This window comes from Cherax quadricarinatus, unplaced genomic scaffold, assembly GCF_038502225.1.
Source record: "Cherax quadricarinatus isolate ZL_2023a unplaced genomic scaffold, ASM3850222v1 Contig816, whole genome shotgun sequence".
Taxonomy (NCBI): Eukaryota; Metazoa; Arthropoda; class Malacostraca; order Decapoda; family Parastacidae; genus Cherax; species Cherax quadricarinatus.
This window is the reverse complement of record NW_027195842.1, coordinates 111,354-125,180: the sequence shown is the minus strand read 5'-3', so window position 1 is coordinate 125,180 and position 13,827 is coordinate 111,354. Positions and strand designations below refer to the sequence as shown.

Genomic DNA, 13,827 nt, shown 5'->3' with positions numbered 1-13,827 from the left:
TTCTGCCAACATAACTCTCAGTTAGTTGAGTGAAGGCTTCTGCCAACATAACTCTCAGTTAAAGTGAAGGTTTCTGCCAACATAACTCTCAGTTAGTTGAGTGAAGGCTTCTGGTAACATAACTCTCAGTTAGTTGAGTGAAGGCTTCTGGTAACATAACTCTCAGTTAGTTGAGTGAAGGCTTCTGGTAACATAACTCTCAGTTAGTTGAGTGAAGGCTTCTGCTAACATAACTCTCAGTTAGTTGAGTGAAGGCTTCTGCCAACATAACTCTCAGTTAGTTGAGTGAAGGCTTCTGGTAACATAACTCTCAGTTAGTTGAGTGAAGGCTTCTGCTAACATAACTCTCAGTTAGTTGAGTGAAGGTTTCTGCCAACATAACTCTCAGTTAGTTGAGTGAAGGCTTCTGGTAACATAACTCTCAGTTAGTTGAGTGAAGGCTTCTGCTAACATAACTCTCAGTTAGTTGAGTGAAGGTTTCTGCCAACATAACTCTCAGTTAGTTGAGTGAAGGCTTCTGCTAACATAACTCTCAGTTAGTTGAGTGAAGGCTTCTGCCAACATAACTCTCAGTTAGTTGAGTGAAGGCTTCTGCCAACATAACTCTCAGTTAGTTGAGTGAAGGCTTCTGCCAACATAACTCTCAGTTAGTTGAGTGAAGGCTTCTGCCAACATAACTCTCAGTTAGTTGAGTGAAGGCTTCTGCCAACATAACTCTCAGTTAGTTGAGTGAAGGCTTCTGCCAACATAACTCTCAGTTAAAGTGAAGGTTTCTGCCAACATAACTCTCAGTTAGTTGAGTGAAGGCTTCTGCCAACATAACTCTCAGTTAGTTGAGTGAAGGCTTCTGCCAACATAACTCTCAGTTAGTTGAGTGAAGGCTTCTGCCAACATAACTCTCAGTTAAAGTGAAGGTTTCTGCCAACATAACTCTCAGTTAGTTGAGTGAAGGCTTCTGCCAACATAACTCTCAGTTAGTTGAGTGAAGGCTTCTGCTAACATAACTCTCAGTTAGTTGAGTGAAGGCTTCTGCCAACATAACTCTCAGTTAGTTGAGTGAAGGTTTCTGCCAACATAACTCTCAGTTAGTTGAGTGAAGGTTTCTGCCAACATAACTCTCAGTTAGTTGAGTGAAGGCTTCTGCCAACATAACTCTCAGTTAGTTGAGTGAAGGCTTCTGCCAACATAACTCTCAGTTAGTTGAGTGAAGGCTTCTGCCAACATAACTCTCAGTTAAAGTGAAGGTTTCTGCCAACATAACTCTCAGTTAGTTGAGTGAAGGCTTCTGCCAACATAACTCTCAGTTAGTTGAGTGAAGGCTTCTGCCAACATAACTCTCAGTTAGTTGAGTGAAGGCTTCTGCCAACATAACTCTCAGTTAGTTGAGTGAAGGCTTCTGCCAACATAACTCTCAGTTAAAGTGAAGGTTTCTGCCAACATAACTCTCAGTTAGTTGAGTGAAGGCTTCTGCCAACATAACTCTCAGTTAGTTGAGTGAAGGCTTCTGCCAACATAACTCTCAGTTAAAGTGAAGGTTTCTGCCAACATAACTCTCAGTTAGTTGAGTGAAGGCTTCTGCCAACATAACTCTCAGTTAGTTGAGTGAAGGCTTCTGCCAACATAACTCTCAGTTAGTTGAGTGAAGGCTTCTGCCAACATAACTCTCAGTTAGTTGAGTGAAGGCTTCTGCCAACATAACTCTCAGTTAAAGTGAAGGTTTCTGCCAACATAACTCTCAGTTAGTTGAGTGAAGGCTTCTGCCAACATAACTCTCAGTTAGTTGAGTGAAGGCTTCTGCCAACATAACTCTCAGTTAGTTGAGTGAAGGCTTCTGCCAACATAACTCTCAGTTAGTTGAGTGAAGGCTTCTGCCAACATAACTCTCAGTTAAAGTGAAGGTTTCTGCCAACATAACTCTCAGTTAGTTGAGTGAAGGCTTCTGCCAACATAACTCTCAGTTAGTTGAGTGAAGGCTTCTGCCAACATAACTCTCAGTTAAAGTGAAGGTTTCTGCCAACATAACTCTCAGTTAGTTGAGTGAAGGCTTCTGCCAACATAACTCTCAGTTAGTTGAGTGAAGGCTTCTGCCAACATAACTCTCAGTTAGTTGAGTGAAGGCTTCTGCCAACATAACTCTCAGTTAGTTGAGTGAAGGCTTCTGCCAACATAACTCTCAGTTAGTTGAGTGAAGGCTTCTGCCAACATAACTCTCAGTTAAAGTGAAGGCTTCTACTAACATAACTCTCAGTTAGTTGAGTGAAGGCTTCTGACAACATAACTCTCAGTTAAAGTGAAGGCTTCTGCCAACATAACTCTCAGTTAGTTGAGTGAAGGCTTCTGCCAACATAACTCTCAGTGTAAAAGAATTTTAATGTACTTAAAAATCTGATCTCAGTTCTTCCCCCTGTGTAATGAATGTGTTGGGTGGTATGACAGAACTTCCACTCCATGTTAACAAATCTAACAATATTTTTCGTACGTAGTGCTGATGACAGCTAACTTCCAAGGCAACGTGGAGGAGAACCTGTCCGTGTTGAAGGAGCTTCAGCCAGACAGACCTTTCATGGTGGCGGAGTTCTGGACGGGATGGTTTGATCACTGGCTCGCCGACATCCATGCCACTTGGAACCCAACCAGTGAGCAACCTGACACTCTAGTTATATTGCTAGTATATTCATCCCGTTTTCTCAGTTACAGTCAGTATTTCACTGTCGCTAAGTTGGACGAGTCACTATTAATGAACCGTAAATATTGGCGATAATTTGGTCTGGTTCGTTCAAGCTCTGATAACGTTTTATGGTTTGTTCTATTTGACGTATTAGAATTGTGGGACGTTGAAATTGGTTATTTGTTTTAAATAATAAAGACAAAATAATCTGTTCAATTCAAACCTAACCTAAATTACTCTAACTTAACATAACTTAACCTAAACTTACCGAACCCAACCTAACTTAACCTTACGTAACCAACTTACTCTAACTTAACCTACTCTAAACTAACCTAACCTAATCAAACTTAACCTACTTGGGCCTCTGATACAATAAGTGTCAGGGGCCCAAGACTGTTCAAATGCCTCCCAGCATACATAAGGGGGATTACCAATAGACCCCTGACTGTTCTCAAGAAGGTGCTGGACAGGCACCTAAAGTCAGTACCTGATCAGCCGGGTTGAGGTTCGTACGTCGGTTTATGTGCGGCCAACAGTAACAGCCTGGTGGGTCAGACCCTGATCCACCATGAGGCCTGGTCGCAGACCGGGCTGCGGGGGTGCTGATCCCCGAAACCTTCTCTCGGTATACTACAGGTATACCAGTGATTCTCTAGCATCACCAGTGATTCTATAGCACCACCAGCGATTCTCTAGCACCATCAGTGATTCTCTAGCACCACCAGTGATACTCTAGCACCACAAGTGATTCTCAACCACCATCAGTGATTCTGTAGCACACCAGTGATTCTCTAGCACCACCAGGGATACTTTAGCACCACCAGTGATTCTCTAGCACAACCAGTGATACTCTAGCACCACCAGTGATTCTCAAGCACTATCAGTGATACTCTAGCACCACCAGTGATTCTCTACCACCACCAGTGATACTCTAGCACCAACAGTGATTCTATAGCACACCAGAGATTCTATAGCACCACCACGGATACTCTAGCACCACCAGTGATTCTCAAGCACAATCAGTGATACTCTAGCACCACCAGAGATTCTCAAGCACCATCAGTGATACTCTAGCACCACCAGTGATTCAGTACCACCAACAGTGATACTCTAGCACCACCAGTGATTCTCTACCACCACCAGTGATACTCTAGCACCAACAGTGATTCTATAGCACACCAGAGATTCTATAGCACCACCACGGATACTCTAGCACCACCAGTGATTCTCAAGCACAATCAGTGATACTCTAGCACCACCAGAGATTCTCAAGCACCATCAGTGATACTCTAGCACCACCAGTGATTCAGTACCACCAACAGTGATACTCTAGCACCACCAGTGATTCTCTAGCACCACCAGTAATACTTTAGCACCACCAGTGATTCTGTAGCACACAACTGATTCTCTAGCACCACCAGTGATTCTCTACCACCACCAGTGATACTCTAGCACCACCAGAGATTCTCTAGCACCACCACGGATGCTCTAGCACCACCAGTGATTCTCAAGCACCATCAGTGATACTCTAGCACCACCAGAGATTCTCAAGCACTATCAGTGATACTCTAGCACCACCAGTGATTCTCTACCAACACCAGTGATACTCTAGCACCACCAGTGATTCTCTAGCACCACCAGTAATACTTTAGCACCACCAGCGATTCTGTAGCACACAACTGATTCTCTAGCACCACCAGTGATTCTCTACCACCACCAGTGATACTCTAGCACCACCAGCGATTCTCTAGCACCACCAGGGATACTCTAGCACTACAAGCAATTCTCAGGCACCATCAGTGATACTCTAGCACCACCAGAGATTCTCAAGCACTATAAGTGATACTCTAGCACCACCATTGATTCTCTACCACCACCAGTGATACTCTAGTATACCACCAGTGATTCTCTAGCACTACCAGTAATATTTTAGCACCACCAGCGATTCTGTAGCACACAACTGATTCTCTAGCACCACCAGTGATTCTCTACCACCACCAGTGATACTCTAGCACCACCATTGATTCTCTAGCACCACCAGTGTTAATCTAGCATCACCAATGATTCTCTAGCACGACCAGTAATTCTCGAGCACCACCAGTGATTCTAAAGCACCATCAATTGTACTCAAGCACCACCAGCGATTCTCTAGCACCACCAGTGATACTCTAGCACCACCAGCGATTCTCTAGCACCACCAGTGATACTCAAGCATCACCAGCGATTCTCTAGCACCACCAGTGATACTCTAGCACCACTTGTGATACTCTAACACCTCCAGTGATTATTTAGCACCACCAGTGATGCTCTAGCACCACCAGTGATTCTCAAGCACCACCAGTGATACTCCAGCACCACTAGTGATACTCTAGCACCACCAGTGATTTTCTAGCACCACCAGTGATACTCTAGCACCACCGGCGATACTCTAGCACCAGCAGTGATTCTCAAGCACCACCAGTGATGCTCTGGCACCACCAGTGATTCTCAAGCACCACCAGTGATACTCTAGCACTACCAGTGATTCTCTATCTCCTCTTTTATCCCATAAACTCACGCAGAAGGAATAGTGCGGAGTGGCGCATAGATTACTACTGCAGTATTAATGTATGATTCCCTAGCATTTAATGTTTGTAGACACATCCTCAAGTTATTTCTTTCAAACTCATTTATTTCATAAAATAATCAAAATAAAACTTACAGAAACCAAAATCAATGCACCTTGAAGACGACGCTCGTCAGCAGTGAGATTTTGACGGTGACCGAAACTGGAAATCAGGAATTATAACACAGAATCCATCAGTCGTACGCCTCTGTAGGTGAAATATATAGAAAAATCCTTTTTATAAAATGTATCAGATATTAAAATTGGAAACATTTAGAAAAGGCCTAGTCAAGATATTTTGCAAGAAAAATTACCAGACCATTTAAAAAATAAAATGAGAGAATTGGCTCCTTCACGTAAAATTAAATATCTTCTGTATAAGATACACCAGGTTTTTTAAGTTTGAAACCGATCCGAGGGTTCTTTCTCAAGTTATTACATGGAAACTATCGGGGATGGTCTATGAAAAGTTGTCCATAAGGCACTTGTTCACTGTGTGGTGACCCTTCCCCGAGGTATATTTCACTTGTTCACTGTGTTGTGACACTTCCCCGAGGTATAGTTCACTTGTTCACTGTGTTGTGACACTTCCCCGAGGTATAGTTCACTTGTTCACTGTGTTGTGACACTTCCCCGAGGTATAGTTCACTTGTTCACTGTGTTGTGACACTTCCCCGAGGTATAGTTCACTTGTTCACTGTGTTGTGACACTTCCCCGAGGTATAGTTCACTTGTTCACTGTGTTGTGACACTTCCCCGAGGTATAGTTCACTTGTTCACTGTGTTGTGACACTTCCCCGAGGTATAGTTCACTTGTTCACTGTGTTGTGACACTTCCCCGAGGTATAGTTCACTTGTTCACTGTGTTGTGACACTTCCCCGAGGTATAGTTCACTTGTTCACTGTGTTGTGACACTTCCCCGAGGTATAGTTCACTTGTTCACTGTGTTTTGACACTTCCCCGAGGTATAGTTCACTTGTTCACTGTGTTGTGACACTTCCCCGAGGTATAGTTCACTTGTTCACTGGTATAGTTCACTTGTTCACTGTGTTGTGACACTTCCCCGAGGTATAGTTCACTTGTTCACTGTGTTGTGACACTTCCCCGAGGTATAGTTCACTTGTTCACTGTGTTGTGACACTTCCCCGAGGTATAGTTCACTTGTTCACTGTGTTGTGACACTTCCCCGAGGTATAGTTCACTTGTTCACTGTGTTGTGACACTTCCCCGAGGTATAGTTCACTTGTTCACTGTGTTGTGACACTTCCCCGAGGTATAGTTCACTTGTTCACTGTGTTGTGACACTTCCCCGAGGTATAGTTCACTTGTTCACTGTGTTGTGACACTTCCCTGAGGTATAGTTCACTTGTTCACTGTGTTGTGACACTTCCCCGAGGTATAGTTCACTTGTTCACTGTGTTGTGACACTTCCCCGAGGTATAGTTCACTTGTTCACTGGGTTGTGACACTTCCACGAAGTATAGTTCACTTGTTCACTGTGTTGCGACACTTCACCACTGTGTTGTGACACGTCCCCGAGGTATAGTTCACTTGTTCACTGTGTTGTGACACTTCCCCGAGGTATAGTTCACTTGTTCACTGTGTTGTGACACTTCCCCGAGGTATAGTTCACTTGTTCACTGTGTTGTAACACTTCCCCGAGGTATAGTTCACTTGTTCACTGTATAGTTCACTTGTTCACTGTGTTGTGACACTTCCCCGAGGTATAGTTCACTTGTTCACTGTGTTGTGACACTTCCCCGAGGTATAGTTCACTTGTTCACTGTGTTGTGACACTTCCCCGAGGTATAGTTCACTTGTTCACTGTGTTGTGACACTACCCCGAGGTATAGTTCACTTGTTCTCTGTGTTGTGACACTGCCCCGAGGTATAGTTCACTTGTTCACTGTGTTGTGACACTGAGGTATAGTTCACTTGTTCACTGTGTTGTGACACTCCCCCGAGGTATAGTTCACTTGTTCACTGTGTTGTGACACTTCCCCGAGGTATAGTTCACTTGTTCTCTGTGTTGTGACACTTCCCCGAGGTATAGTTCACTTGTTCACTGTGTTGTGACACTTCCCCGAGGTATAGTTCACTTGTTCTCTGTGTTGTGACACTTCCCCGAGGTATAGTTCACTTGTTCACTGTGTTGTGACACTTCCCCGAGGTATAGTTCACTTGTTCACTGTGTTGTGACACTTCCCCGAGGTATAGTTCACTTGTTCACTGTGTTGTGACACTTCCCCGAGGTATAGTTCACTTGTTCACTGTGTTGTGACACTTCCCCGAGGTATAGTTCACTTGTTCACTGTGTTGTGACACTTCCCCGAGGTATAGTTCACTTGTTCACTGTGTTGTGACACTTCCCCGAGGTATAGTTCACTTGTTCACTGTGTTGTGACACTTTCCCGAGGTATAGTTCACTTGTTCACTGTGTTGTGACACTTCCCCACTTGTTCACTGAGGTATAGTTCACTTGTTCACTGTGTTGTGACACTTCCCCGAGGTATAGTTCACTTGTTCACTGTGTTGTGACACTTCCCCGAGGTATAGTTCACTTGTTCACTGTGTTGTGACACTTCCCCGAGGTATAGTTCACTTGTTCACTGTGTTGTGACACTTCCCCGAGGTATAGTTCACTTGTTCACTGTGTTGTGACACTTCCCCGAGGTATAGTTCACTTGTTCACTGTGTTGTGACACTTCCCCGAGGTATAGTTCACTTGTTCACTGTGTTGTGACACTTCCCCGAGGTATAGTTCACTTGTTCACTGTGTTGTGACACTTCCCCGAGGTATAGTTCACTTGTTCACTGTGTTGTGACACTTCCCCGAGGTATAGTTCACTTGTTCACTGTGTTGTGACACTTCCCCGAGGTATAGTTCACTTGTTCACTGTGTTGTGACACTTCCCCGAGGTATAGTTCACTTGTTCACTGTGTTGTGACACTTCCCCGAGGTATAGTTCACTTGTTCACTGTGTTGTGACACTTCCCCGAGGTATAGTTCACTTGTTCACTGTGTTGTGACACTTCCCCGAGGTATAGTTCACTTGTTCACTGTGTTGTGACACTTCCCCGAGGTATAGTTCACTTGTTCACTGTGTTGTGACACTTCCCCGAGGTATAGTTCACTTGTTCACTGTGTTGTGACACTTCCCCGAGGTATAGTTCACTTGTTCACTGTGTTGTGACACTTCCCCGAGGTATAGTTCACTTGTTCACTGTGTTGTGACACTTCCCCGAGGTATAGTTCACTTGTTCACTGTGTTGTGACACTACCCCGAGGTATAGTTCACTTGTTCACTGTGTTGTGACACTTCCCCGAGCTATAGTTCACTTGTTCACTGTGTTGTGACACTTCCCCGAGGTATAGTTCACTTGTTCACTGTGTTGTGACACTTCCCCGAGGTATAGTTCACTTGTTCACTGTGTTGTGACACTTCCCCAAGGTATAGTTCACTTGTTCACTGTGTTGTGACACTACCCCGAGGTATAGTTCACTTGTTCACTGTGTTGTGACACTTCCCCGAGGTATAGTTCACTTGTTCACTGTGTTGTGACACTTCCCCGAGGTATAGTTCACTTGTTCACTGTGTTGTGACACTTCCCCGAGGTATAGTTCACTTGTTCACTGTGTTGTGACACTTCCCCGAGGTATAGTTCACTTGTTCACTGTGTTGTGACACTTCCCCGAGGTATAGTTCACTTGTTCACTGTGTTGTGACACTTCCCCGAGGTATAGTTCACTTGTTCACTGTGTTGTGACACTTCCCCGAGGTATAGTTCACTTGTTCACTGTGTTGTGACACTTCCCCGAGTTATAGTTCACTTGTTCACTGTGTTGTGACTCTTCCCCGAGGTATAGTTCACTTGTTCACTGTGTTGTGACACTTCCCCGAGGTATAGTTCACTTGTTCACTGTGTTGTGACACTTCCCCGAGGTATAGTTCACTTGTTCACTGTGTTGTGACACTTCCCCGAGGTATAGTTCACTTGTTCACTGTGTTGTGACACTTCCCCGAGGTATAGTTCACTTGTTCACTGTGTTGTGACACTTCCCCGAGGTATAGTTCACTTGTTCACTGTGTTGTGACACTTCCCCGAGGTATAGTTCACTTGTTCACTGTGTTGTGACACTTCCCCGAGGTATAGTTCACTTGTTCACTGTGTTGTGACACTTCCCCGAGGTATAGTTCACTTGTTCACTGTGTTGTGACACTTCCCCGAGGTATAGTTCACTTGTTCACTGTGTTGTGACACTTCCCCGAGGTATAGTTCACTTGTTCACTGTGTTGTGACACTTCCCCGAGGTATAGTTCACTTGTTCACTGTGTTGTGACACTTCCCCGAGGTATAGTTCACTTGTTCACTGTGTTGTGACTTCCCCGACTTGTTCACCACTTCCTCGAGGTATAGTTCACTTGTTCACTGTGTTGTGACACTTCCCCGAGGTATAGTTCACTTGTTCACTGTGTTGTGACACTTCCCCGAGGTATAGTTCACTTGTTCACTGTGTTGTGACACTTCCCCGAGGTATAGTTCACTTGTTCACTGTGTTGTGACACTTCCCCGAGGTATAGTTCACTTGTTCACTGTGTTGTGACACTTCCCCGAGGTATAGTTCACTTGTTCACTGTGTTGTGACACTTCCCCGAGGTATAGTTCACTTGTTCACTGTGTTGTGACACTTCCCCGAGGTATAGTTCACTTGTTCACTGTGTTGTGACACTTCCCCGAGGTATAGTTCACTTGTTCACTGTGTTGTGACACTTCCCCGAGGTATAGTTCACTTGTTCACTGTGTTGTGACACTTCCCCGAGGTATAGTTCACTTGTTCACTGTGTTGTGACACTTCCCCGAGGTATAGTTCACTTGTTCACTGTGTTGTGACACTTCCCCGAGGTATAGTTCACTTGTTCACTGTGTTGTGACACTTCCCCGAGGTATAGTTCACTTGTTCACTGTGTTGTGACACTTCCCCGAGGTATAGTTCACTTGTTCACTGTGTTGTGACACTTCCCCGAGGTATAGTTCACTTGTTCACTGTGTTGTGACACTTCCCCGAGGTATAGTTCACTTGTTCACTGTGTTGTGACACTTCCCCGAGGTATAGTTCACTTGTTCACTGTGTTGTGACACTTCCCCGAGGTATAGTTCACTTGTTCACTGTGTTGTGACACTTCCCCGAGGTATAGTTCACTTGTTCACTGTGTTGTGACACTTCCCCGAGGTATACACTTCCCCGAGGTATAGTTCACTTGTTCACTGTGTTGTGACACTTCCCCGAGGTATAGTTCACTTGTTCACTGTGTTGTGACACTTCCCCGAGGTATAGTTCACTTGTTCACTGTGTTGTGACACTTCCCCGAGGTATAGTTCACTTGTTCACTGTGTTGTGACACTTCCCCGAGGTATAGTTCACTTGTTCACTGTGTTGTGACACTTCCCCGAGGTATAGTTCACTTGTTCACTGTGTTGTGACACTTCCCCGAGGTATAGTTCACTTGTTCACTGTGTTGTGACACTTCCCCGAGGTATAGTTCACTTGTTCACTGTGTTGTGACACTTCCCCGAGGTATAGTTCACTTGTTCACTGTGTTGTGACACTTCCCCGAGGTATAGTTCACTTGTTCACTGTGTTGTGACACTTCCCCGAGGTATAGTTCACTTGTTCACTGTGTTGTGACACTTCCCCGAGGTATAGTTCACTTGTTCACTGTGTTGTGACACTTCCACTTCCCCGAGGTATAGTTCACTTGTTCACTGTGTTGTGACACGTCCCCGAGGTATAGTTCACTTGTTCACTGTGTTGTGACACTTCCCCGAGGTATAGTTCACTTGTTCACTGTGTTGTGACACTTCCCCGAGGTATAGTTCACTTGTTCACTGTGTTGTGACACTTCCCCGAGGTATAGTTCACTTGTTCACTGTGTTGTGACACTTCCCCGAGGTATAGTTCACTTGTTCACTGTGTTGTGACACTTCCCCGAGGTATAGTTCACTTGTTCACTGTGTTGTGACACTTCCCCGAGGTATAGTTCACTTGTTCACTGTGTTGTGACACTTCCCCGAGGTATAGTTCACTTGTTCACTGTGTTGTGACACTTCCCCGAGGTATAGTTCACTTGTTCACTGTGTTGTGACACTTCCCCGAGGTATAGTTCACTTGTTCACTGTGTTGTGACACTTCCCCGAGGTATAGTTCACTTGTTCACTGTGTTGTGACACTTCCCCGAGGTATAGTTCACTTGTTCACTGTGTTGTGACACTTCCCCGAGGTATAGTTCACTTGTTCACTGTGTTGTGACACTTCCCCGAGGTATAGTTCACTTGTTCACTGTGTTGTGACACTTCCCCGAGGTATAGTTCACTCTACTCTCTTAACTTTCTCACCTGTAAACAGGGAGTGTCACTACTCTCTTAACTTTCTCACCTGTAAACAGGGAGTGTCACTACTCTCTTAACTTTCTCACCTGTAAACAGGGAGTGTCACTACTCTCTTAACTTTCTCACCTGTAAACAGGGAGTGTCACTACTCTCTTAACTTTCTCACCTGTAAACAGGAAGTGTCACTACTCTCTTAACTTTCTCGCCTGTAAACAGGGAGTGTCACTACTCTCTTAACTTTCTCACCTGTAAACACGGAGTGTCACTACTCTCTTAACTTTCTCACCTGTAAACAGGGAGTGTCACTACTCTCTTAAGTTTCTGACCTGTAAACAGGGAGTGTCACTACTCTCTTAAGTTTCTCACCTGTAAACAGGGAGTGTCACTACTCTCTTAAGTTTCTCACCTGTAAACAGGGAGTGTCACTACTCTCTTAAGTTTCTCACCTGTAAACAGGGAGTGTCACTACCCTCTTAAGTTTCTCACCTGTAGACAGGAAGTGTCACTACTCTCTTAACTTTCTCACCTGTAAACAGGGAGTGTCACTACTCTCTTAAGTTTCTCACCTGTAAACAGGGAGTGTCACTACTCTCTTAACTTTCTCACCTGTAAACAGGGAGTGTCACTACTCTCTTAACTTTCTCACCTGTAAACAGGGAGTGTCATTAATCTCTTAACTTTCTCACCTGTAAACAGGGAGTGTCACTACTCTCTTAACTTTCTCACCTGTAAACAGGGAGTGTCACTACTCTCTTAACTTTCTCACCTGTAAACAGGAAGTGTCACTACTCTCTTAACTTTCTCACCTGTAAACAGGGAGTGTCACTACTCTCTTAACTTTCTCACCTGTAAACAGGAAGTGTCACTACTCTCTTAACTTTCTCATCTGTAAACAGGAAGTGTCACTACTCTCTTAACTTTCTCACCTGTAAACAGGGAGTGTCACTACTCTCTTAACTTTCTCACCTGTAAACAGGGAGTGTCACTACTCTCTTAACTTTCTCACCTGTAAACAGGGAGTGTCACTACTCTCTTAACTTTCTCACATGTAAACAGGAAGTGTCACTACTCTCTTAACTTTCTCACCTGTAAACAGGGAGTGTCACTACTCTCTTAACTTTCTCACCTGTAAACAGGGAGTGTCACTACTCTCTTAACTTTCTCACCTGTAAACAGGGAGTGTCACTACTCTCTTAACTTTCTCACCTGTAAACAGGGAGTGTCACTACTCTCTTAACTTTCTCACCTGTAAACAGGAAGTGTCACTACTCTCTTAACTTTCTCACCTGTAAACAGGGAGTGTCACTACTCTCTTAACTTTCTCACCTGTAAACAGGGAGTGTCACTACTCTCTTAACTTTCTCACCTGTAAACAGGGAGTGTCACTACTCTCATAAGTTTCTCACCTGTAAACAGGGAGTGTCACTACTCTCTTAAGTTTCTCACCTGTAAACAGGGAGTGTCACTACTCTCTTAAGTTTCTCACCTGTAAACAGGGAGTGTCACTACTCTCTTAAGTTTCTCACCTGTAAACAGGGAGTGTCACTACCCTCTTAAGTTTCTCAACTGTAGACAGGAAGTGTCACTACTCTCTTAACTTTCTCACCTGTAAACAGGGAGTGTCACTACTCTCTTAACTTTCTCACCTGTAAACAGGGAGTGTCACTACTCTCTTAACTTTCTCACCTGTAAACAGGGAGTGTCACTACTCTCTTAACTTTCTCACCTGTAAACAGGGAGTGTCACTACTCTCTTAACTTTCTCACCTGTAAACAGGGAGTGTCACTACTCTCTTAACTTTCCCACCTGTAAACAGGGAGTGTCACTACTCTCTTAACTTTCTCACCTGTAAACAGGGAGTGTCACTACTCTCTTAACTTTCTCACCTGTAAACAGGGAGTGTCACTACTCTCTTAACTTTCTCACATGTAAACAGGAAGTGTCACTACTCTCTTAACTTTCTCACCTGTAAACAGGGAGTGTCACTACTCTTTTAACTTTCTCACCTGTAAACAGGAAGTGTCACTACTCTCTTAACTTTCTCACCTGTAAACAGGAAGTGTCACTACTCTCTTAACTTTCTCACCTGTAAACAGGGAGTGTCACTACTCTCTTAACTTTCTCACCTGTAAACAGGGAGTGTCACTACTCTCTTAACTTTCT

General features: G+C 44.3%; 1 protein-coding gene across 2 annotated transcripts in view; it reads left to right on the top strand.

The window, feature by feature from the left end:
• Positions 1-2,483: 2,483 nt before the first annotated feature.
• The window catches only part of LOC128689903 (beta-galactosidase-1-like protein 2), a gene marked incomplete at its 5' end in the record, with an annotated part of 76,111 nt that continues 64,767 nt past the window's right edge, over positions 2,484-13,827 (top strand). For both annotated transcript variants that reach the window (XM_070080708.1, XM_070080707.1), the window contains 1 exon segment: positions 2,484-2,636. In XM_070080708.1, coding sequence (XP_069936809.1) covers positions 2,484-2,636 — 153 coding nt within the window.